This window comes from Dama dama, chromosome 9 (assembly GCF_033118175.1).
Source record: "Dama dama isolate Ldn47 chromosome 9, ASM3311817v1, whole genome shotgun sequence".
Lineage (NCBI taxonomy): Eukaryota > Metazoa > Chordata > Mammalia > Artiodactyla > Cervidae > Dama > Dama dama.
In genome coordinates, this window is record NC_083689.1 from 70957959 (window position 1) to 70984296 (window position 26338).

Below are 26338 nucleotides of genomic sequence, written 5' to 3' on the forward strand. Positions count from 1 at the left end.
TTTTACCCTTTGTTCTTTATAGCTGACTTTTTTCATGTTGACACAGATAGCATTTTTATTGTTATCATATTATATTCATGGGTCCCAGCATCACCAAAGCAACAAACCCCAAGTGTGTAAACAGAAACCATTCCTCTCCCTTGCTCCCAGTCCTAACCCCCAGAGGGAACTGCTTACTAGCAGCTTGGTTCACATCCTTTCAGAGTCTCTGTACCTGTATTATATATGGGCACACCAGCACATGCACTGTTTTGTGTTTTATTAAATAAAAACAGGATTAAATTACCTGTACTTTCCTGCCGCTATTTCCACCCAGATTTATGGTAGCAATTTTTCCATGTCAGGTCAGAGACCTGTCTCATCACCCCTAACAGTTACGTTAATGGTAGTGCATCATATTAATACTTTATCCATTTAATCATTGACCGGTGGATGTTTAGCTTGTGTTACCATTTTCACAATTTCTAAACAATAGTGTGAAGAATGTCTTTGTGCTTATTACCCTTTGCTGACTCTTCAGTGTCGATGACCTGTTAGCAGCCTTGTGTGCACATGCTGTGAACACACCTGCCATGTGATTCTGATGTGCCGAAAACCCCTGGGCAGAGAAAATGGGCTCCTCACTAGGCCCAGGTGCGGACAGGGGCTTTGCCCCAAGTGCACTCAGAGCCATGGACAGAACATTCTTCTCTGCTTGGAATCTGGCAGAGGCGGCCGCCCCCCGCCCCCCCACCCCCAGGGTAGGACTGAGGGAAAGATGGAAGGAGGGAGACCTTGTAGATGAACATAGACATGCGTACAGCACATGTGGGGGCCTAGAACAGGCTGGGGGGAGGAGGGCTCCGTTCCGGGGACCAGCTGGTTTCCTTCCGGCAGCCGATGTCTAGGGAGCAGTCCTGCCTAGAAGCACTCACTCTATCAGGGCTGCCCCAGCCTCCTCTCACCGTGTAGCCACCATATCACTTCTCATCCTAAATGAAGTGCATTCGAGAGTGAAAACGGGCCCTATTAATAAGACAGCAGGTGTGAACCAGGACTGCCTGGGCAAACCAGGGTGTGCGAAACCCCCTGTCTCCCTGCAGGTGAAATGCAACGAGCAGCCCAACCGAGTGGAGATCTATGAGAAGACGGTAGAAGTGCTGGAGCCCGAGGTCACCAAGCTCATGAAGTTCATGTACTTTCAGGTGAGGGGTCTGGGCGGGTCTGGGCCAGGACAACTGAGAAGGCCCCCACCTTCTAGACACAAGGGTCTGGATTTCTGTGCCGTGTTAGTCATTCATTCGGCAAAACACTGTCTAGTGCCCCTGACCCACCCCAGGGTGAGCAAGACAGACAAGCACCCTCCCCCCATACAATTCACATCCTAGTGGGCAGAGGAGAGTATTTTGGGGGGGGAGGAGAGACCGACCATAAACAATACACAGCAGAACATGTGCTGTGAATAAAGTGCAATTAGCAAACCTCTGGCCTGGAGTGTGTTTCCGACATGGATGAACTGTAGGGCCAGCCTCAAGGGAGGTGGCGTTTGAACTGAGATCTGTACGATGTGAAAGAGGTGGGCAGGTGATGATCCAGGGGCAGAGGGTTCCAGGCAGAAGGAACTGCAGAGGCAAAGGCCCTGCAACCTCAAGAAGCATGACGGGTTTAAGAAATGGAGCAAAGCCAGGGAGGCTGCATAATGAGCTGAGGGAGTGAGAAAAGGTGAGGTTGGGGAGGTGAGCAGGGACTCAGTCATAAAAGGCATCATAGCTGTGAAAAGAGCACGGATTTTCTTCAAGCATTACAGGAAGCTGTTGGAGGTTTCTGGTGACATGATCTGATCAGAGTGTTGAAACAACGTTCTTGCTGCTGTGCGGCTAGTGGATGGGAGGTGAGGGGCAGGTGTCAAGGGCGAGGGAGCGGAGGTGAGGGGAGAAGAGTAACAGCAGGGAGACCAGCTGGGAGGCCAAGAAGAGCGAGTGTTTAAAGGAGGAAAAGAGAAAAGATGGCCAAAGACTCCTGTGAGTGACAGGTAAGAGGGCAAGCTGGTTATCGTGGTTTTGTTGGAAGCCATTCAGGAATGCAGGCTGAGCAGTTTAAGCCCACCCCGTGCCTGGGTGGTAGTCCTGCCATGCACTCTCTGCCCTCCATGTGTTCTACATGTATTTATGAGCCTCTTAAGTAGACGTGCAAGCACTGGGCCAGGCTCAGCCCTGTGCCCAGCTCTGTGCTGGCCTCCTGGAAGTGGTGGGGAAGATGCAGATAGAGCCTTGAACGCAGAGCAAGCCAGGGTTCTGCCACCTTCTGGCTGTGACCTTTAAGTCATTTCAGACCTCTGACACCTTCAGTATTCTCACCCTCTGGAAAGAATGCCCATTTCACAGGTTTTCTCCAAGGATAAATAAGGTCCATTAGTAAAGGGTCCTATTTGTAGAGCCCTCGCTACAGAGCAGGTTTACTAACTCACAGATGCTATTATTAGCATCATGGACCTGCCTTCAAGGGGCCTAAAAGCTCTTTGGGAAGACAGGTCCAAGAGAGCAAAACTACTCCAAAATGAAGTAAGTACTAAACTTACTTATTTTAGTGAGGGCCTCCTGACAAGATGTATTTAGAGAAGGGAGGCCATGGAGTAATCGGAAACGCCTCTGTCCAGGACAGTCACCAGTAGCCATGAATGGCCATCTGCATGAATTCAAATTAAATAAAATGTAAAGTGCATATCCTCCTTGGCGCTTGCATTTCCAGTGCTCGGTACTCACATGTGACGTTGTGTTGGACAGTGCAGATTCAGAACATTTCCATCATCCTGGAAAGTTTTGTTGGACTTACACTCTGGAAGGAGAAAGTGGCTTGATCTGGTCTTTGAAGGTCTCCTATCTCCTTGCCTTGCTTCATTTTTCTCCACAGCTCATACCACATTCTGATATAGAGAATTTATTTGATATTTTGTTTTCTGTCACCCATCACTAGACTATAAGTTCCTTTGGGTAGAGACTTTTTTTTTCTGTTTTGTTCCCCGCTTTACCCCAGGGCCAAGAATGATGCCTGGCACATAGGAGATCCTCAATAAACAGCATCTGTTGGATGAGTGGAGCTCTTTCTCTAAGCGTCCCTCTCACTGTCCATTGCTACCCGCTACTTATCCGGTGCCTGCACTGTCCTAGGTGCTAGGATACACTCATAAACAAGACAGCATGCTTTCTCAGCAAGGACGGGGTGAATAAATTCATTGGTTTGGCTCACTTGGGGACAGATTCTGGCCTTCCCTCTAGAAATCAGCTTAGGATTTCAGGACTCCTCCGAGGAAGACTTCTGGGCAGTTTTGCCTTTCTCTAAAAGTCCAGGCTCTGAGGAGAGCCCCAGGGAGCCTTGACCAGCTCCCCAGCAAGGAGCTCAGCGAGCCGCCCCACCAGGCTGCCCGGTCCTGACCCGCTGCCCCTCTGCCCACAGCGCAAAGCCATCGAGCGGTTCTGCAGTGAGGTGAAGCGATTGTGTCATGCCGAGCGGCGGAAGGACTTTGTCTCCGAGGCCTACCTCCTGACCCTGGGCAAGTTCATCAACATGTTTGCAGTCTTGGACGAGCTGAAGAACATGAAGTGCAGTGTCAAGAATGACCACTCTGCCTACAAGAGGTCAGGGCTCCTCTCCCTCCCCCGCCCCGCCTTCCTGGGCAGCCGGCCTGTGGGAGAGAGAGGACAGAGCCCTCCTAACAGGCTCAGAACCAAGCTCACCACCCCACAGACACAGCAGGGTTGGGTCTGCCTCTGTTTTTGCAGCTTAGGGAATAAGATACCGAGCTGAGCTTTGGAGAACTGGGTCTTGGCAGAGTTTTCTATCGAGGTGGAATCAAATCCTCATTTACCCCACCAGTGGAGCAGCATTTTCTGTGTCCCATGCAGTCTGAGATTATATTATGATTAATATAATCCTAAAATGGTCACAGGAGTCATTCTCTGCAAGAATCAGAAAGCCAGTTCAAGCTGCTCATGTGAAAGACGAAACTGGGTTGGCTCCCAGAACAGAAAAGTCCTGGTCTACCTGATCCAGGTACTCAGGTGATGCTGTTGGTCTGGTTCCCTCTGCCTCTCAGCTCATCTTTCTGCAGCGTCGGCTTCTTGCCCTGTGTGGCCTCCAGCAGCGTCGCTCCGGTCAGCATAGCAACCCCAGTTCCTAAGGAAGGAAAGGATGCAGCTCCTTGCAAAAATTTTGCAAAAGCCCCAAGAAGGATTCTCCTTCCTCCAGCTTGGGTCCTGTGCCGATCCCTCCATCAGACATTATGTATGAGTGTGTTGGGGTGGTGCTGATGGGAGGGGTGCCCGCCCTTGGGGTCAGTTGAGGGTCAGTGTCAGCTCACAAGAAAGAAGGACTGAGAGTGGGGGAAGGGTCATTCCTCTCCAGAAATTTGTATACAGCCACCCCCAAAGTGGGGGAGGGCAGGTGAAAGTAGCAAATCCACCTGTGTTGCTTGAGGCTCAGATAAGCTCGGAGGTGTCCATACATATCTCTTGGGAAGAGTTTGCTGTATCATGATGAAGAGGGCCCCTGTCCTTGAACCACGTCCTCCTGGGGCTCCAAGGTAACCGGAGAAAGCAGACAGCAGACTGATCCTCGCTGATTTATCCTCTTGAGTGAACTGAAACCTGTCAGTACCCAGAAGGCAGAGGCCCATTCAGAAATGGCAATTTCACAGAGATTCCATAGACAGCTCATGGTACAGTGTCTTCCCCCCAAACTCTCCCTAGATTTGGTCGACTCCTGCCATCACCATCACAGCTGACGTGCTCTGGGCACCGGCTGGGACCTTGCTGTGTCTTGTCCATGTTCCACGGTCCCTGGTGACATGGGCTGCACCAACTCCACCTCCAGGTCAGACTGGAGAAGTCCTAGTACCGTGGTTTCCTCCCTTCAAGGCCCTCCGTGTTCCCCACACCCATCATCCCTTCTGTCCCATCAGGTTAAATAGACTTTTGTTTTGCCCACAATGTTTAGAAACATTGAGATTTTCCTGTAAATAACATAATAGCCAACCAAAAACAGAACATTTCGCTGCTTGTGATTCTTCCGCATGACTTACTGTGTAGTTTTGCTGGAGGTCGCTGCGAGGCTTAGGATGCCCATTTCACTAGGTCCTACCCCCTTGGGCTGGCTGATGGGATGCTAGCTACCCTTAAACTTGCCTAGTCTTTGAACTTCAGTGCATTCTTGCTTCTTAATTTCAGGCACCCTTATTACAGGGGTGCAAACAGCTCCAAGTGAAATGACTCCAGAACAGGCTCTCCTTCGATGTTAGAGTCACTTGTGCCGTTCAGAGCCCTGCAGCTTCGGGGATAGTGTATCTGGGTTAGGTGGGAGCTGAGGCCCAGCTTAGGCCAGCTATTCATGAGCATCCCTCTCTACACCACCCCGTCCAGGGCAGCACAGTTCCTGAGGAAGATGGCTGACCCCCAGTCCATCCAGGAGTCGCAGAACCTGTCCATGTTCCTGGCCAACCACAACAGGATCACCCAGGTGATGGCAAACCCATGTCAGTCCTGACCTGGTGTCCTGGGACTCAAGCTGGGGCCTGGAGGTTGGGGGACCACGGGCAGAGGAGCTCTGCTTAGATAATTTGTCCCCTCTGCTCTACTCAACCTTTAAGCTGCAGATTTAAGTGTCCCTTCCCAACCACAGACGGCCCCTTCACCCTCTGCAGTTTGTTCTTAGAAAATCTAGCCAGTGTTCTGCCCCAGTATAGGTTGGTATAGGTTGAAAGCTTGGCTTCTGGAGTTAGACTGCCTTGTTTTCTCATCTTGAACCCTCCATTGCCCTACTGTGAGGCCTTGGGCAAGGTCTCAGCCTCAGTTTCCTCATCTGTAAAATGGGGCTGTGTTAGGATTGCAGTGAGAAATAAATGAGATACTATAGCATGTAGAGCTTAACAGACAAAGACATAAGATGTGGTTATAGTTAGCGCCATGGCTTTCCCAGGATATTCCCACTCAACGGTGAAGGGGCCTGGGATGGAGACCTCAGGTCTTCTTATACAGGAAGTGTCTTTGTACTGCTGAGTCCTGTACTGGGAGACGCCTGCTGGCCCATTTCTCCTCCACTGAGCTGGGTCTTCCCACTATCATCCTTGGAGACATTTGGGGCTCAGTCTACACACACCCTCAGAACTAAGCCGAGATGACCACAGGCCAATTGCTATAAAGCTGAACTGCTTTCAGTTCAGCCAGAGAAAGCATTTCTAACCATGAGAACTGCCAGGAAATACAGTGGAGACCCCTGCCCCGGGTGATGTGCAGCAGTTCTGACCAACCGCTGTAGACTCTGAGGAGAGGTTGCAGGCTCCGCTCCACCTGGTGTGGTCAGCAAGGCTGTGCCCTGCCCCGGGGCCCGGCAGTGAGCCGTCCTGGGTGCTCTAAGTGAGGAGGATGCAGACAGGGGCTAACCAGAGGGGGGCGCTGCTGTTTAGTGTCTCCACCAGCAGCTGGAAGTGATCCCAGGCTACGAGGAGCTGCTGGCCGACATTGTCAACATCTGCGTGGATTACTACGAGAACAAGATGTATCTGACCCCCAGTGAGAAGCACATGCTCCTCAAGGTACAGCTCCCTCAGTCACACCCTGTCACCTCCTTCTTATTTAAAATCATTTTTAAAAGTTATTTCTTTCTTCTTGCTTCAGCATGAGTGCAGATCTTGCTATACAAAAGGTTTTGTAACCAATTTTTTCCCTTTGATATGTTGTGTACACCTTTCTAGATAGCATTCTAGATAGCTTTCTACATAGCATTAAGGCTATGTCTACAATGTGACTTTTAATGGCTACCTAGTATTTCATTATATGGGGACATTGTCATTTATCTAATCCTCTATCATTTGGTGTTTGTTTGCTAAAGTGCATTGAAACTCTGGGGCACTTCGTGTCCATAATCTTGTTAAGTCAGACATCCTAGAGGAAAATTGCCAACCCGTGGGGAAGGCAAAATCTTATAGCTTTTACTATATTTTGCCAAAATGGTCATGTTTGTTTCATCAGTTTACACATTTCATTTCTAAATTATCAAGTGATGTTTATCATTGTAGAAATTCTGAACAGAAAAGCATTAAAAAATCGAATCTCTTATAATCTTTCCACCCAGAGATAACACTTTTAGCATTTTGATGTATATCTTTCTCTTTTTTTCTGTGCTGATGTATTTTCAACATATGCAGTTTACATAAATTATGTATGTGTATTATTTATCCCATTTCATTAAGTGCATTTGGAATAACATGCAGCCCTTAAATAATGTTGTATGGGTGAGTTTTCATTTCTTTAGCCATTATTCTATCCTCAGCTGCTTAGGTTACTTCTAACTTCTCTCTGAAAGCAATAGCACTGAAATGAATAACGTTCTCCATATTCTTTATACACACTGCATCACCTCTTTTGTTTCTTTCTTCCCTTTCAGAGTTCCCCTGGTGATTTGACTTTTTCTTCCTCTCCATGTCGCCTCTTATTTCAAGAATACCAACCCTGTTGGTGTTCCCTTCTTTACATTTCCATAGCATCTCGAAGAAGGTTGCAGGAGAGTGTGGCTTTGTGACTCATTCACTCTGGCTTCCTCTGCACAGTCAGAAATTTAGAGAAGTCACCCAGAGTTCAGCAGCTCTCTCACACCAGTGCTTTGTCCAGGCAATTACCACAGCTCTGCCCAGAATTGTTGCTTCCACAAATTAGGTTACTAAACCCCACTTCACCAAGCATCCTTACATGCTGCTATCAAATTCTCAGGCTCTTCATTTCTCTTTGCCTGCTTTTAATCCTCCCACATCTCAGCTTCCCAGCCTTCTCCCTCTCAATTCTCAACCTGACCTCTTGGAGTTTTGCTGTTTCCAAGCTGTCTACAGTGTGTTAGTAAACTCAGGTGCCAGCAGGGGGCGCCTTTCACCTAAAGGGAAAAGTCTGGCACACCCCCTGCAGAGCCACAAGCACCCATCCCCCAGCCCAGTCCCTTAGGGGTCAGGCATGACTAGTCCCCCACCACATAGCAACTGCAAGCCGAGGAAGCTGCTTTCAACCTAGTTGTTCAGGCTCCCTCGGGCTTGCTGTACATTTGACAAAAGGAGCGACGTAAGCCAGCATGCAGGAAACTATTGGGTTGGCCAAAACGTTCGTGCTAGTTTTTCCATTACATTGGATGGAAAAACCCGAATGAACTTTTTGGCCAACCCAATATTACATGGACTGGAATGTGTAGAATCAGCCTGTCAACCTGCCTATAGGGCACTGTCAGCCAAAATGTGTTCTTTTTGTTAATGAAGTCACCAATGAGATTCCTTGGGAATCTTTGTTGTAGTTTCCTTGGGGAAAGGGTGAATAGTTTCACATTCATTTACCATCTAGTGAGTATGCATCAGGTGCCCGCAGTGTTTGCCAGGGCCTGGGGATGCAGCAGCAGCATCACTCAGTCTTTCTTGAGAAGGAGCTAAGTGCATATATTTGTTGTCAGATCCCGGTTCAGAGCCTATCTCTGCAGCTTACTATCTGTGTTATCTTGGCAAGCTGTCTAACCTCTCTGTGTCTCCAGCTCCTCATCTGTAGAATAAGGTTATCATGTAGAATTTGACTCATAAGATGGTGAGAATTAAGGATAATGTCTTCTAAATCCCTAAGCATGGACTCTGGCCCATGGGGAGGACTCAAGAAGTGGCCACCACAATAATAAATGAAAGAGTCCTCTGCTTGTCTTCACAGAAATCAAATTTCTGATTGAGATTAGCTCTATGTGTCCTTCTTTGTGCCAACACGTGGGTTTTTGTCATAGAATATGTCCCTACAGGGGGTGTGGGTGTGCACATGCCCACGTCTGCTTTTTTTTGGTTTTTTGAAACATTTCCAACGGATGTGACTGGCTTCTGTTTCTGCCTCTTCTCATGCTAGGTAATGGGTTTCGGCCTGTACCTGATGGATGGGAATGTCAGTAACATTTACAAATTGGATGCCAAGAAGAGAATCAACCTCAGCAAAATTGATAAGTTCTTTAAGGTCAGCACCTGGGGCTGGGGCTGGGCAGTGGGCCAGGGGATGGTCTCTCCGGGAAAAGGAATGAAATTAGGCAGCAAAGAGTGGTGCTTATTGATTGAACTGTGGCTCTAAAGATCCCAAGAGGAGGAGGAGGATAGAGACAGGGGCCCTAGCTGCCTTGGGTAGAGGAATCCACGCTATTGAAGGTGTGTGCCCCAGTCTCAGGACACAGCCAGAAGGCCTTGCAATGCTTTCCACACACTGCTTTTACTCTTTCCTGAAACCCCTTGCCATCTAAAGAAAGAGGTATGTCCCAGAAGACAGAGCCTGCTTTAATTTTCAGTATAAATCAGAGCTCACAATTGCAGGAGGATTAAAGAGTGGATGCTACATTGATTCACATTCACAAGCTCACAGACTCTCCTGGTCCACCAGAGGCCTACTCTGCGCCCTGCCTCTGAGTAGAATGCCTTATGGGGTCCATCCTGCTCTCAGTCCATTCCAGTGCCTCAGAGATTTCATCTTCTGGCCCCAAATCTTTAACAACAAACCCTGAGGTTTGCCTTTGAGGTTTTTGCAAAGGGATATTCTACTTTGGAAGTCAGTTCCATGTCATCAGTGTATCCTAGCATCAAGCATTTCAGGTGGAATAGAGCCTCTGAGATCAGACATGGGAAAATCAGGCTTAAATTAAAAGTGGATCCCTTTGAAGATGTGGCTGGGCCTGGGTCTCACTGACTCTTGGAGGTTAGGGGGGAAATAAGTCACCCAAGGGGCTTCCCAGATGGTGTTAGTGATAAAGAACTCGCCTGCCAATGCAGGAGACGTAAGAGGTGCTGGTTTGATCCCTGGACGGGGAAGATCCCCTGGAGGAGGTCATAGCAACCCACTCCAGTATTCCTGCCTGGAGAATCCCATGGACAGAGGATCCTGGTGAGCTACAGTCCATGGGGTCGCAAAGAGTCAGACACAACTGAGTGACTTAGCACAGATGCACAAGTCACCAAAAGCATCCTAAGGCTTGGCTTGGCTTCTTTTTGAAGCTAGAACTTTCACTTTTTTCTAGGACTGCCCAAAATGAAAACTGGGCTTGTCTGGGGGGAACTGGCAAAGTCCACCCCTTCCTTAAATCCACATAAATGAGATGGGGATGGAATTGAAGACCACAGTCTCACCTCACACAGACCTGGGTTTTAGTCTCTCTCTTCCACTATGTAACTGGGTGATGTTGGAAAAGTCACAGAACTTCCCTGAAACTGAGTTCTCTAACCTGAAAAATAGGAATGTGAAGGGTGTCTACTTTATGGGGTTCCTTTGAGGATTCAATGAGCGACGTAAGTGTCAGAACCTTGGGTTATAATCCTGGCCCCTTGGCTTCTAGCCGGTCTGACTTTGTGAAAAAAATCACTCTAGCTGAGTTGTCAAAGCTTCAATTTGTCCATCTTGTTAAATGGGAATAATAGTAGTACTGACCTCACTCCACTATTCTATGGAGTGAGATAACTATTTTCTATTTTGCCTAATAGGCTATTTTTTAGAGCAGTTTTAGGCTCATAGCAAAATTGAGCAGAACAAACAGACATTTCCCACATAACTCCTATCCCTACTCATACCCAACCTCCCCCATTATCACAACTCACCAGCAGAGAGGGACATCTGTTTAGTCCATAAATCTGCACTGTTGACACATCATTATCACCCAAATCCCATAGTGTGCAGTAGGGATAACTCATGGCATTGTGCATTCTGTAAGTTTTGACAAATATATAATGACTATATCTACCATTGTTGTTGTACTTTGTTGCTGAGTTATGTCTGACTCTTTGTGATCCCATGGACTGTAGCCACCTGGCTCCACTATCCCTGGGATTCTCCAGGCAAGAATACTGGAGTGGGTTGCCATGCCTTCCTCCAGGGTATCTTTCCCGACCCAGAGATGGAACCCAGGTCTCCAGTGTCTCCTGCATTGGCAGGCAGTTTCTTTACTGCTGATCCACCAGGGAAGCCCCTACATCTACCATTGTAGTATCATACAGAATAGTTTCACTGCCCTAAAAGTCCTCTGCTTTTGAAGGATTTAGCACTGTAGTGCCTCCTGAATCAAAAGCAGACAGTGAATATCAGCCTCCCCACCATTAGTCCTCCTCTTCGGATGGCAGTCGTCTGCCCTCTGGTGTTAGGTGTTCAAGGTTTCCATTCACCTTGTGGAGTTTCTCAAGAAGGTCACTCACTCCCAGCCAGTGGAATCCAGGCACTCACATCTAGTCCAGAGTTTGAAATAGCGAGGAGCCTTTAATCCAAGGGAAATTAGAGCAGAGAAGACCCTGCCCCGGGAGGCAGCCATCTGGTTCTCGTTCTTCATCTGTTCTGCCTGCTGGTGGACAAGTCTCTTTGCCTCTCTGGGCCCAGATGCTGGAACATAGAGATGGTTGGAGGCAGAGGAGGACCTGTAGGCTGTCTAAGGCTCTTTGTGGTCCCAGGGTCACGTGGTAGCATCATCGGAGGCAAAACTAGGGGTCAGCCCGGAGGCACACGTGGAGGCCTGGCTCTCCCAGTGGAAGGCATTGCCGGTCCCTCCCCCCGTGTCTCACAAGCTGTGTTTGCTTCCTTTGCAGCAGCTGCAGGTGGTGCCCCTTTTCGGCGACATGCAGATAGAGCTGGCCAGATACATTAAGACCAGTGCTCACTATGAAGAGAACAAGTCCAAGTGAGTGCCTGCCGTAATGTCTCTCGGCTCCCGCGAGGACGCCCAGCCCGGGCAGGGGGCCGAGGGGCCATTTCAGCCCCTCCCCTCTCCCCAGACCCTGGGCAGGTGGAGTCTGTCCATCACTGGCTCCTGACAGAGGGGAGCAGCGGATGGTGATCTGAGCCCTTTTGCACCCGCCCTTTGCTGCCAGGGTTCAAAAGCACTCAGGGCACAGCCCCGCCCCTTCCCTGTCCCCGCGGTGGCCCATGCCACCTGCAGGGGGACAGCAGGAGTCCTCCTGCCCCTGAGGAGGGGGAGGAGTGCTGGCCCCCAGTGGTCAGATGGAGCGAGATGGCCTTGTTCTTCATCCCACTGGTTCTCTCCTCAGGTCTTGTGTCCATGCAGTAAGTATGCCATGCAGGGTATTGTACCAACCGTTCCAGCTGTGAAGCATTGGGTCAATGGCCTCCTCCAAGGTTGTTTTATAAACCACCCTCTAGGTGATCTGTGCTAAGATCCAGGGTGTCAGCACCTCATGGAAGTTTGGGGAACACTGGGCTACAGGCTTGGCTACCCCTTTGATCTCTGGCCTTGTTAAGGAGGCTTCTTCTGTCTACATTTCCAACAGAGGGGGACAAACCATGTTTTCATCAGGGATGAGGGTATTACGGCCTCAAAAATACATAAATGCAGAGTCCTTGAACTCCACCAGCTTTGAGCCACTGCAGATGAGTCTCACCAGGGACAGCTTCGTAACCCAGTGGCTGCTGGTATGTGAGGAGGTCTTCCAGGAAAAGCATGGAGTCCTGAATCCTGGACTTATTTCCTGTGTGAATTCTTAGCCACCTGAAGTTGGTTGGAGTGGTGATGTGCTCAGGGTGGGGGTCAGAGGCTTGAGTGATGTGTCCCCAACCCTGCACAGGGAACTCAGAATAAAGGTCATGTCGAAGTATAGGCATGAGGAAGTGTCAGCATTCTCAGTATTCTCTGGAGCGCCCTTTCAGAGATCCTTCTGAAATATTAAATTCTCCCTAAATGTGCGTCTGCCTTGCTTGGTGCCCTTGCTTCTGTCCGCTGGATCACCCGGCACCCACCGGATGGCAGAAGACGGTAACTAGGGTTATCTTTTGTTCTGTTGGCAAAGGAGAATGAAGACTCTCATTCATTCATTTCTTCCCCAATTTAAGGTGTTTTCTCAAAGATCTCTTTTTTAAAAATTGAGGGAAGTGTTGAGGAGAAAGAGGACAGAGAGAGGGAGAAGATGAGGGCAAGAAAGAGCAGTGCCTCTCAGGATGGCTGTGGCTTCCTCTCGGTGAAGAGCTTCCCTGTTCCTGGCTTGCTGTTGAAAAACAGACACAACCCCTTTAGGTTTTTCCAGTCCCGCCCAAAGGCCTTTGTCAATGCCAGCTTCACCCACAGGACATAGTGCTGCCAGGGTCAGTTGACAGATCCGGGAGGTCACCCACCTTGCTTTTTCTTAGCTTGGATTCCAGCCCTTTGTAGCCCTAGAGAGGCTGCAGGTCCCTCCCCGCTCGTGTGACTGGTAAGTACTGTGGACACCCGTTACCTGGGAAAGTGTGGGATTGGGCCTTAGAAGAGGCCAGCTCCAAGTAGGAGAAGCAAAGTATTTTCCATGCAGCCTGCAGTCCCTACAGTGGAATTTAGCAGGCACTGTTGCTGGTGGGTAGAACACCTCTTGGTTGTTCCCAGTGGAGCCAGTCACATTAGCTGAGCACCAAGACTAACTAGTGAATGGAAGGAGCCTGCCCCTCCCAGGGCCAGGACCCACTCTGACCCCCTGATTTTCTGCCCAGGTGGACGTGCACCCAGAGCAGCATCAGCCCCCAGTACAATATCTGCGAGCAGATGGTTCAGATCCGCGATGACCACATCCGCTTCATCTCGGAACTCGCTCGCTACAGCAACAGTGAGGTGAGCTTGCTGTGGCTGGTGGGATGGAGGCCCATGTGGGACTAGGGTGAGAAGGGGTGAGGACCTCCAGAAAAGAAATGATCCTAGGGATCCTGGGGAGTGGATGAGCGAGAGAATACATTTGGATGCAGGAGGGCAGAGTGGCCAAGAGCCAGAGCTGGGATTGATTCTGGTTCTGCTTCTGACCTTCACAAGTTATTCAGCATCCCTGAGCCTCAGTTTCCTCATCTGCAAAGTGGAGCAAATAGTATCTGGAAAAGTTCGTTGAGAGGATTAAACAATATGATGTATGGAAAATGCATTGCACCTAGCAGGTAGTAACAGCCCAGTAATTGTTAGTCTGTACATGATCTAAACATCTCCACCGTGGGTGGCAAGAGAAACAAAGTTCTAGACAATCATGCTCATAACACCATCTAAATATTTTAAAACAATTATAAAAATCATTGTAATAAGCCAGAAAATACAATTAGGAACAGAACAAGGTCATAAAAATCTCTTGTGATCTTTCTAATTACATTTTTACTGGCACTGGATTTTCCTGTTCTTCTTTTTTAAATAGGGAAACACAATTAGTGCACAAGCCTCAGAAAAAATACAGATAGACAAAAGAAGGGAAAAACAGTCATGTAAATTCTACCATCAAGAACCCACTATTATTAACATTTGAAGGCATATATATATTATCTTTTGTGGCTTCCCTGATGGCTCAGTTGGTAAAGAATCCACCAGCAATGCAGGAGACCCTGGTTCAATTCCTGGGTCGGGAAGATCCTCTGGAGAAGGGATAGGCTACCCACTCCAGTATTCTTGGGCTTCCCTTGTGGCTCAGCTGGTAAAGAATCCGCCTGCAATGTGGGAGACCTGGGTTCGATCCCTGGATTGGGAGGATCCCCTGGAGAAGGGAAAGGCTACCCACTCCAGTATTCTGGCCTGGAGAATTCCATGGACTGTATAGTCCATGAGGTCACAAAGAGTTGTACACAACTGAGAAACTTTCACTTTCATATATCCTTCCAAATCTCTTTCTGTGAAGACCTTGTAATGAGTATATATGTTGGTTTAATAAATACAGGTCTGATTTCAATCCCTGTTTGACCTTTTGAAGCTCCAGGGTGACTTTGCACTACTCCATTTATGCTCACTGCCTCCACCATGTGGCTAGTAGCTGTAATTACTCTTTCCAAAACCCAAAGTAGGGAAATGTCTGATCAAAAGGGGGCAACACATCTGAAATGAGAGCAAATGCAAGCAGTATGGTCATTGGATGAGTGGCCCACATTCTTAGCAGGGCTCCTGGTGGACATGGACCAGGGTCAAGCCCAAACCTTTGGCTTTCTTAACTGTATATGCCAATGACTTGAACATAAGCTAAGCTATGGGAGTAATTTAAGTGCTAGGGACACCGTTCAATTCTTGTCCAGTTTTGGTGTGATCTAGTGGCAATCCACCCCAGTATTCTTGCCTGGAGAATCCCATGGATGGAGGAGCCTGGTAGGCTACCAATCCACGAGTCGCAAGGAGTCGGACACGACTGAGCAACTTCACTTTCACTTTCTTTCTTTCAAGAATGAGTCTGGCTCAAAGGCATTTTTAAAATTATACACATTATACGTGTATATATACAGATCATTCTCAGTATTCACAACAGTTACATTCTATAAAGTGGCCATCAACACTGAATCAGCAAGTAATCACTCCTCCAGAAAATACAGGGTTAGGTTTCTGCGAGCCTCTGATCATGGTATTTCTGTCAGCTGATTTTTAATATATAGCCTTGTTTTACATGTGTTTCTGTTTAAAGTCACCTTACGTAATATATGTTGTTGATTTGTTAACATTAAATCATACCCAACAGCACTATAATTCATGCCTGAACAAAGTTTATCTAAAACACCTATTTTCAGGACTTCCGTGGTGGTACAGTGGCTAAGACTCCACACTCTCAATGCAGGGGGCCTGAGTTCAGTCCCTGATCAGGGAACTAGATCCCACGTACCACAACTAAGACTTTGCATGCCACAGCCAAGACCTGGTAAAGCCAAGCAAATAAATAAATATTTAAAAAATAAAATACATATTTTCTCCATAAAGTGCATCACAGCCTCCTTTTTTATAGAGGCATAGACAGAGAGTCAGCACTGTGTTTAGGGGCCATTTTAAATAGTGAAATCACCAGTAAAAAGTATAAGAAAGTGGAAAATGAGGCATTAAGTAGATCAGGAAAGAGACACTTGTTTACAGTAAGAGCTGAAACAAGGGGGCAGAGAATTGTGTTGTTCAGCCTCAGCTGGGAACATGATTCAGATGTTTTTTGCCACTCTGCACACATCTGCAAATGACCATGAAAGCACTGCAAGGATTGATCTTGAGGTTGTAAATAAATTTTAGTAAGTAGGGAAATTCACAAATTCAGAACCCACAAATAATGAGGACTGGCTCAGTATGTTATGTATACACACACATATATACACATGTCTGTGCATATGCACATGCATACATGCATATTATATTTTACTGTGGAACATATTACATGTTCAAATAGATGTTTGTCTTCAATGCTTTTCTGTCAATGAGTCATTTGTAATTGGTTGTGAAGTCAACTAAGTGAAAGAAAGTGAAGTCGCTCAGTCGTGTCTGACTCTTTGCGACCCCACGGACTAACTATAGCCTACCAGGCTCCTCTGTCCATGGGATTTTCCAGGCAAGAATACTGGAGTGGGTTGCCATTTATCTCTAATTAACATTTTGGTATGAAACAATGGGCAGTCAGAGGAGGTCTCAAGTATTAAGCACACAGTTTCTTTGTGGAAAATGTTATTTCATGTCTGTATTGAATACCTCAGTCAGTATATAGTATACACTTCCTACTGTAAATCACAGACCCAAAACTCTGAAAAGCCACTGCTCTGCAATTGACTGGGGTCATTGTGAGTGGGGCTCTGGCATCATACCACCTGAGTTTGAACCCTCGGTCATTTGCAAGCCATGTGACCGACAAGGGACTTGTCTGAGCTTCAGTTTATCGGTCAAGAGGTATAATAATAGCACCTCCCTTGCAGTGTTCTTGGTGGGGGAGAGATCAGTGAAATGCAATGGAAAAGTGCCAGGTTCGTTGGCAGTGAAGGTGATGGTCAATGTTCCTCAGGTGGTGACGGGCTCCGGGCTGGACAGCCAGAAGTCAGACGAGGAGTACCGTGAGCTCTTTGACCTGGCCTTGCGGGGCCTGCAGCTCTTGTCCAAGTGGAGCGCCCACGTCATGGAGGTGGTAGGTGTCCCAGGAAAGAGGGTCTGCCCCTCCCCAGCCCCCTCCACTCTGACCTCTGGTCTCTTGGAATTTGTCTGCCCCTGCCTCTCTCCAACACTTTTAAACAGGTTTATTGAGAGAGAATTCACATACCACACCATTCGCCAATTTAAAACATAAATCCATTAATTTTTAGTATATTTCCAGTGCTATGCAGCTTCAGTCAAATTTAGAACAACCTAACCCTCACCTGGTACAATCACGCCCTGTTCCCTGTCTCTACAGCCTTAAGCCGTCTCCTTCTGTCTCTGTAGATTTCCCTATTTTGGGGTGTTTCCTATGAATAGAATCATATCATACACGGTTATTTGTGTCTGGGTTCAACTGCATGTTATCAAGGTCCATCCATTGTAGCACAGATAAATACTTCATTTCCTTTCTTGACTGAGTGCTGCTCCATTGTGTGGACTCTCCCAGTTTAGTTGATCCGTTCACCCACTGATGGACGCGGGGTCTCTGCTCTTTCCCCAGTACTCCTGGAAGCTGGTTCACCCCACGGACAAGTTCTGCAACAAGGACTGCCCGGGCACAGCCGAGGAGTACGAGCGAGCCACCCGCTACAACTACACCAGTGAAGAGAAGTTCGCCTTCGTCGAGGTGGGTGTGGACTCCCTGGGTCTCCTTGTCCCCCACCCGCGAGGTTGCTGCTGAGTGTCGGCCGCAGGGCTTCCTGGAGTGGTGCTGGGCTGGCTGGCAGCCCTGGTCCTCGTGTGCATGCACCTGCTCGCCCCCTCCGCCCACCCGAATTCATTTCTGTCTCATGTTGTTATTCAGAAACAGTGAGAAACTCATTGTGGTCTTAAAAATATCCCAAAGAAAGTGTCATTCTGTTGGAAACAACAGAAGAGAAACATGGCCAAACAAGATACGAGAAATGCCCAGACTGATGAGAAGTCAGAGAACTACAGACTGAAGCTAAGATACAGAGTGTTGATCAGTCAGGATGGTACAGATCTAGAAGACTGGCGATGTCCATTGCTGGTTAAAGTGGGATATAGATCTTCTCAGATACTTTGAGTGGCAAGTGTGCATTTTACAGGCTTTCTCTGAGGACAGTCTGATCATCTGTATTCAGATTTTTAACATGCATATCATTTGCCCAGAAGTTCTTCTAGGGAATATATCTCAGAAATAAGCCAACTGTGCCAATCAATACATATGTACACATTTATCACCATATTGTTTATAATGGCGTAATATGTGAAACAACTGAAATGTCCTACAATATGGATCAGATAAAGTAAATGAAGGTGCAGCTGTATCATTAAATATGATGCAGCCACTAAAATGGATGTACTGATATGAAAAGATATACACAGAATATTAAGTTAAAAAAAGGTTAAAGAGCAGCATGTAAAATGATGCCATTTCTGCTCAAATTAATATACTTTTGCACATTTGCTCAAAATGGAAGGACGTAAGTGTGTGTATTTATATATACCAAACCATTAACAGTCATTTCTGGAGACAGGATTCTGACCCCCTACCTTAGACTATATGATTTGGTTTTTTGTTTGATTACTGAAAGATATTCTATGGGAGTGAAAGGGCATGTTCATACTGGATTGTGAGTGACAGCTACTGTTTTCATTGTTTCAACTTTTAGACTATTATGAATAACACTGATGCATACATTCATGTACAAGTGCTTGTGTTGAAATATGTTTCATTTTCTTGGATCTATACCTAGAAGCAGAATTACTGGATCATGTGGTAACTCTGTTTAAAAATTTGAGAAAATGCCAAACTGTTTTCCAAAGCAGCTGGATCATTTTACATTTTCACCAGCAGCATGTGGGAGTTGTAATTTATATTGGGTTTGATCCCTGGATATGTAAGTCATATCCTTGTCATCACTTCCTGTCTTTTTTAAAAAATAAATTTGAAAAAAAAAGAAAGAAAAAAAAAATTTGTACTTTGAATCAAAGAACCTGAACTTTTAAAGAATTTTTTATAATTTTATTTATATATTTATTTTTGACTGTGCTGAGTCTTCATCGGGGCTTCCCTGGTAGCTCAGCTGGTTAAGAATCGCCTGCAGTGCAGAAGACCCAGTTTGATTCCTGGGTCAGGAAGATCCCCTGGAGAAGGGACAGGCTATCTACCCCAGTATTCTTGGGCTTCGCTGGTGGCGTCATCACTGCAAGAGCTTTTCTCTAGTTGCAGCAAGTGAGGGCGATGCACTAGTTGTGGTGCACAGGCTTCTCATTGCACTGGCTTCTCTTGCTGTGGAGCACGGGCCCTAGGGCAGGAGGGCTTCAGTAGCTGTGGCTCATAGCCTCAGTAGTTGCAGTTCTTAGGCTCTCAAGCACAGGCTCAATAGTTTGGGGGCAGAGGCTTAGTTACTCCTCAGTATGTGGGATCTTCCCAGGCCAGGGATCAAACCTATGTCTCCTACATTGGCAGGCAGATTCTTTACAACTGAGTTACCAGGGAAGCCCCACTTATTGTCTTTTTTATTTTAGCTATCCTAATTGGTGTGAAGTCATGTCTCATTGTGGTTGTGATTTGCATATCCCCAATAACTAATGATATTGAGCATCTTTCCATGTGCTTACTGGCCATCTATATAGCTTCTTTGGAGAACTATTTGTTCAGATTCTTTGCCCATTTTTGTTTGGGTTATTTGTCTTTTTATTTTTGAGACATAGGAGTTTTCATATATTCTGTATCAGAAAAGCCTATTAATCCACCATGATTTCCAGGAAAACAAGGCCTGTTTTCCAAATTGAAACTGAATATCTGAGCCAAAATGAAAAAGAGGAAAAAAATTTATGTTGCATCTTGTTTTCCAGAAATGATATCTTGAAAATTACATCAATATTCAAGCATCCAAAAAAAATAATTTTTACATATTCTGGATACAAGCCCCTTATCAGACATATAATTTGAAAAAGAATTTTCCTCAATTCCATGGATTGTCTTTTTACTTTCTAGTTGGAATCCTTTGAAGTACAAAAGTTTTTTACTTTGATGAAGTTCAGTTTATTTTTTCTTTTGTCACTTATGCTTTTGGTGTCAGATTTAAGAAACCATTGCCTAATCCAAGATCTCAAAGATTTACTCCTATTTTTCTTCTGAGATTTTTATAGGTTCAATTCTTACATTTAGGTCTCTGATTCATTCTGAGTTAATTTCTGTATATTGTGTGAGTAGGGGTCCAAGTTCATTCTTTGCATGTGGATGTCCAGTTGTCCAAGCACCAGTTGCTGGAAAGAGTATTCTTTCTCCATTGGATTGTCTTGGTGCCCTTGTCAAAAGTCAATTGACTATAAATGTATGGGATTATTTCTGGGCTTTCAATTCTCTTCCATTTATATATATGCCAATTGCTCAGTCATGTGTGACTCTTTTGTGACCCTTGTGGACTGTAGCCTGCCAGGCTCCTCTGTCCATGGGACTCTTTGGGCAAGAGTACTGGAGTGGGTTGCCATTCCTTCTCTTGGGAATCTTCCCAATCCAGGGATTGAACCCAGGTCTCCTTGCAGACAGATTCTTTACCATCTGAGTGATCAGAGAAACCCAAACCACACCATTTTGATTAGTATAGCTTTGTAATAAGTTTTGAAATCAAGAATTGTGAGTCAAACTTTATTCTTACTTTTTCCTCTGTAGAACTTTATGGTCTCGTCTCTTTATCACTATTTTTCTAAAGTTTCGCTGTGAGGCATCGTGATGAGGGCCTTTTGTATTCATTGTTGGGGACAGTGGCCTGTTTAGAGCCATTGCTGTGTATAAATACATGTTCTGTAGATCTGGGAAATTTTCTTGAATTTTAATTTTGGTAATTTCCTCCTCTGTTTTCTCTGTCCTGTCTTTCTGGGTTTTCTACCTGGCAGATGTTGGACACCCAGGATTTAGTGTCTAGTTTCCCTATCTTTTCTCTCTTATTGCACATCACTTATTTTTGTTCTGCTTTATGGGATAGTTCCTTAAATTCAGTTTTCAACTCTGTTAGTACTTTTTATTTTGCCTATATTTTTAATGTTCAAAAGCTCCATCTTGATGTGTGAATGTTCCTTTTTTTTTTTTTTTTTTTATTGTATCCTGCTCTTGTGTCATGAATGTGCTATCACTATGAGGAGATCATTGTTTTTTTAATCAGCTTTATTGAGATATAATTTATATTCAATAAACTGCATCAATTAAAGTGTATAATTCAAAAAGTTTTGACAGTTGTTCACACACCTGTGAAACCCCAAACACAAGATACAGACTATTTCAGCCTCACTTTGAGACTTCTTATGCCATGTGCAATCCATCCTTCTCTCTGTCCTTGGCCCTAGTCATATTTTTTGTCATCATAGATTTGTTTGCATTTTCTAGAATTTTATATAACTGGAATTATACAGAATGTATTTTGTGTGTATGGCTTTTTTTTACTCAGTGTAATAATTTTGAGATTCATTCACATTGTTTTGTGTATCAGTAGTTTGTGCCTTTTCATTGCTGAGTATTTTTCCATTGTATGGCTATTCTATAATTTTTGTGTCTATTCAACTATTGATAAACATTGGACCATTTTCAGCTTTGGGTCAATGTAACTAAAATTGCTTTAAATATTTGAGTGTAAGTCTTTGTGTGGACATAGGTTTTCATTTCTCTTGAAATGGTCATATTGGAGGTATATGTTTAACTTTTTAAGAAACTGCTGAACAGTTTCCTGAAGCAAGTGTACCATTTTATATAAAGTTTATGTAAAATGCAAATATTTTTTCTAATTGGTGACTTTGCATTTTCATTTTCTTAGGATTGCCTTTTAAAGAGCAACTGTCTTTAATTTTGACAAAACCCAACTTACCTATCATTCCATGGTTTGTAATTTTTTGTGTTCCAGCTAAGAAATCTCTGCCTCGCCCAGAGTTGCAAAGATTTTCCCTTGGGTCTAACAGATCTGCATAGTCTTCTGTGTTTGAAATTATTCTGAAACATCTTCATTATCCTGTCCTTCCTTTGTCTCTATTCTCTAGTTTCATTGCCAGTCGGAAGCCGCGCTTCTTTTATGACCTCACAGTCTATTAGAGCTTCTCTCTTATTATTTCTGCACTATAAAGGTTCTCTTCAGCAAAACCACTGCTGTGGTTCTAGTGTAACTCCTTCCCTTCTGAGCTCTATTCTCACCATTTCTCCTGCCGCAAATATTCTGTTTCTTCCTTTACACTTTAAAAGAAGATAGAGTCTTAGCATCAAAGCACATTCATTCATGTATTCATTATGTTTTCAATAAAACTCTCTTAAGGGCCACTAGGGACCCAAGCCCTGGTATGGGGCTTACACAGCCTGCGGAGCCTCACCCCTGCAGTGCTTAGTCTGGAGCAGAGGGAGGAAATCAAATACGTCAGGCTGGGTGTGGCGAGTGTGGCAGTTGTCAGGAGGCGCGTTTGGCAAGGCTTTCCTCTTCTGAATTCTGAGCCAATCTAGAAGTTAGCAGTTGAGGCTGATGGGGGCCGAATGCTCAGGTTTGGTAACGCTGGACTAGAGAACGTGGCTTTACTCAAGGCCGCACGGAGCTTCCTGTTCCTCCCCCATCCTATGAAACTTCCCACTGAGAAACAGGCAGAGCAGCTGCATAAATATCCACATCCCTTCCTTGGGCTGGGACAGGGATGATTATTGCAAGGACAGGACAGGCACCCAGGGAGGAGGACATGCCCCGCAGGCAGACAGATCCCAAGTGAGTGGCAAGGTCACAGTGATGATATACACATTACAGTCACCTGACTCTCCACCTCTGCAGACAGATCAGTGAGCTAAGGGGCTAGTGAGGAGGCATCTGGAAGGGTAGAGTACTTTGCCTACAAGATTTCTACAGGAATCCTACTTTATGGATTCCAGCTGCAACTGGCCAAATTATTTCAAAAGCAAAGGTTGTGGAAATTCCATAGAAAATTTTATGGTTAAAAAAAAAGTTATATTTGTTATTGTCTGTGGATACGTGGTACGTGGAGAGGCCTCTAAAAGTCAGAGTGCTGCTCAAAACATGGTCCATGGACTGGCTGCCAATTGTCACTAGTCAGCAGCGAGACCGGGAGCCGGTGCCAAGATAAAAATTCACCGATGGTGAAATACACGCCGTGTGGCTGACATCCTCGCTTTGTAGCAGGACTTCCCTGAGAGGGGAGCAGAGTGCTGACTTCTTTTCTGGTACACACTTCCACCCAGCTGTGAGCTGGCACTCTCAGCATTGCTGGCTGGCCTCATGCTTCTGGAAGTCTCTGCCAGCACCCTCCCTGGGACATGCCGAGGGTACTGGGTGGACGGGTGTCCTGAGGCTGGTGAGCTCACCTTGATCTGTGCCTGGCCAGGTGATTGCCATGATCAAAGGCCTGCAGGTGCTCATGGGCAGGATGGAGAGCGTCTTCAACCAGGCCATCAGGAACACCATCTACGCAGCCCTGCAGGACTTTGCTCAAGTGACCCTGCGCGAGCCCCTCAGGCAGGCGGTACGGAAGAAGAAGAATGTCCTTATCAGGTGGGTCTTCAGATGGCCTTTTAGGGCCATGTCCAAAATCAGGGGTGCAGGCCACGGAGGATGTTCCTGGTTCAGTCAGCTTCCAGGGAAGTGTCTGAACACACAGACCCTTCCAATGAGTTCCAGCAAGTTCTAAGAGGCTCTTTTAGGAGATTGGACATTTGGGATAATTTGTGTCCCCATCTCTAAGTTTGAAGCCCATATCCATACTGTATAGCTGTGTGAACTTAGTTACTTACCTTCTCTGAACCTCTGTTTCCTTCATTTGTAAAACATGGGTGAGAATGATACCTACTCAATAGGCTTTTGGGATAATGCAGTGAGAGAATTCACATATAAACCTAAGCACTCCACAGCATGGAGCGAGTATGCAACACATATAAGCTATTATTAAAGTTTTAAATATGCAGAGATTGAAATGGGACTAATGAAACTGTTCTATAAGCAAAAAGAAGAATAGCCATCCTGCTTCACTCAGCTTCTCTCCCACTGTATGGGCTCTGAGTCGAGTTCTCAGACAGCTGGTGGGCATCAGGATCGCTGGGATGCTTGTGAAATACAGACTTCCAGACTGCACCTCGGATCTGTGAAGCCAGCATCCCTGGGGGAGGGGCCCTGGGATGAGCATGGTTCACAGGCATGTCAGGAGCTCTAAGGCACGTGATCCTGGACACCATGGACTCTAGATTCAAGCTTGCCACACCTCCTTCTGATGGTCTGAATCCCGGTTCTTCCTTCCCCAGTGTTCTACAGGCGATTCGAAAAACCATCTGTGACTGGGAGGGGGGCCGTGAGCCCCCCAATGACCCATGCTTGAAAGGGGAGAAGGACCCCAAGGGTGGATTTGACATCAAGGTGCCGCGGCGAGCCGTGGGTCCCTCCAGCACACAGGTAAGCGGCTCCAAGCACGGGCCAGTCTGCTGACTCAAAGGCCAGCCAGGCTACGGTAGGTCATCCTGGCTGGACCGTGGGGCAGTGGGGTCGGGAGTCCTCAGGCAGGAGGGGCAGGGCCAAGCAGCTGTTCTCGTCTTTTTCTGTGTTGTTTTGATGTAAGAGGGAGGACCACTAGCATAAGATTCAGGAGACCTGGGTTCTAGTCCTACGTACCTGTGTGACCTCGGGCACGTTATACTGTCTCTTTGTGCCTCAGTTGTCTAATCTGGCAAAAGGGGGTAATACCAAAACTGGCTCTCCTAGCCCAGTGAAGTACAGGTTCCAAAGTATAGAGGTGTTGAACGTGGAACCTGTATGCATCTCTCTTGTCCCTTTTTAATGAACCCTGACCTCCCCTCTTCCTTCCCTTGTAGTGACATCCTAGCTTAGAAATTCCCAAGTTTCTGCCTCTGACTTGCTGTGTGTTCTTGGGCAAGTGCCTTGACCTCTCTGAGCTCTGATTATCTTCTCTGTTAAATGAAAACTTTGGATAAGGTCATGTTACTGACTAAACATCCCTTTTGTTATTCTCTGAACACACCCCAAATCACAAATTGAAAGTCTTTGACCCCTTAGAGAAAGTCTAATGATCAGAGATACTCAGAGTTGCTAACCAGAGCTTTTTGAACAAGAGGTTGTCTGTGGCTTATCCAAAGTAGTTGTAATATTATAGGGGAAAAAAAAAAGTAAAGAACCTAGGCACCTTAGTTAAATCCTTGCCACCTACTTAAGCATAAATAATTTCTGGTAGACTTTTTGAGGTACTAAAAAAAGGCTAACGGACCCATTCCAGCTTTTAAAAGTCTTACAGGGCCCACAAGCCCCAGGCTGGGAGCTCTGGCTTCACACAACCCTTATGTCTTATCCCTGAAGTCCTGAGTCCTTGAATCACCTGAGATGAGCCGCCTAAGGCCCACCCTGGCCCTTTTCACTGTGTGTGTGTGTCTGTGTCCGGGTACGGGGATGGGCAGGGAGGTGGGGCCAGGGTGAGCTGGGACCTCAGCGCTGTCACTGCAGCTTCCCTCAGCCAGCAGGCCCCTTGCACTTATCTTGCCTGCTTGAGAGACGTGAAACTTCTCAAGGAAGCTTCTGCAAACAGTTCTGTGTAAATGTCAGGGGCCAGAGACCTTTCCAGTCCAGAATGGCCTGGAGGGGCTGAGCAGGGCTTCTGGGTGCTTCTTCTGGGCAAGGCAAAAGAGAGAATGGAAAGTAGCAGAGAGGGGGCCGAGAGGCAGAGAATGAGAGGGCAGTGGGGGCCAGGGAGGGAGAGAGGGGTGCTTGTGTAATGTGAGACGGAGTGTCACCAACAGGCCCCTACCAGTGCTTCCAGAATGTGGTAGGGTGGCGAGGACACACCTGATGGACTCCTGGATGCTCCGCTTGGAATAGCCTTTAGAAACACACTAGTCCCAAACTAGTTGCTCCCCCCATTTTGCAGATGGGGAAACTGAGGTCCAGAGAGGGACCGTGACTTGTCCAAGTCACAAGGAGAGTCTAGGTGGAGGTGGGACGAGAACCAGGTCTCCTGACTCCCACCCCGGGTCCCTGTCAGGGCCCTGGGGGCACAGTAGATGTGGCATCTAGCAGAGCTGGGAGGTGACTGTTCCAGTGAATTAAATGCTCTGCTTAATAAAAGTAGGCGGGGAAAGTGTTTCCCCCTCTTGGATTTCAGATAGTTAGAATCTGATACAAATCGGTCAGCATCCGCACAGACCGGATGAAAGACTCTTTTCTTGGAGGACTCCAAAGGCCATCGTGAGAACAGGGCCTCTCGAGTCTTAGGGACGGTCAGCCGTGCCCACCGACAGGGTTGCAGAGGGTGGACTATCTGATGACCCGCAGCTGGTGGATCCTTTACCACAAAGGCGGGTGCTCCGTAGTTCCTTTACCACAAAGGCGGGTGCTGTGCCCGGGGTGGCGTGCCGCTCCTCTCTGTGGCCACGCTGCCCAGGCCAGGCGCTCGGTGGGTGAGGTGCTAGAGAAGACCAGAGGATGGACGTGGTGGCAGAGGGAGGTTGGAGTGTCTCAGAGGTGGT

General features: G+C 46.7%; 1 protein-coding gene across 3 annotated transcripts in view; it reads left to right on the plus strand.

The window, feature by feature from the left end:
- CYFIP2 (cytoplasmic FMR1 interacting protein 2) overlaps window positions 1-26338 on the plus strand; it is a 133762-nt gene that overhangs the window by 30495 nt on the left and 76929 nt on the right. For all 3 annotated transcript variants that reach the window (XR_009694215.1, XM_061151836.1, XM_061151835.1), the window contains exons 5-15: window positions 1083-1184; window positions 3433-3614; window positions 5394-5490; window positions 6437-6565; window positions 8889-8993; window positions 11588-11679; window positions 13473-13590; window positions 16739-16858; window positions 17369-17494; window positions 23203-23369; window positions 24113-24260. Coding sequence is in view for 2 of the 3 variants with exons in the window: in XM_061151836.1 (XP_061007819.1) it covers window positions 1083-1184; window positions 3433-3614; window positions 5394-5490; window positions 6437-6565; window positions 8889-8993; window positions 11588-11679; window positions 13473-13590; window positions 16739-16858; window positions 17369-17494; window positions 23203-23369; window positions 24113-24260 (1386 nt within the window). In the remaining variant the exon portion in view is untranslated. The remainder of the gene's footprint in view (window positions 1-1082; window positions 1185-3432; window positions 3615-5393; window positions 5491-6436; window positions 6566-8888; window positions 8994-11587; window positions 11680-13472; window positions 13591-16738; window positions 16859-17368; window positions 17495-23202; window positions 23370-24112; window positions 24261-26338) is intronic.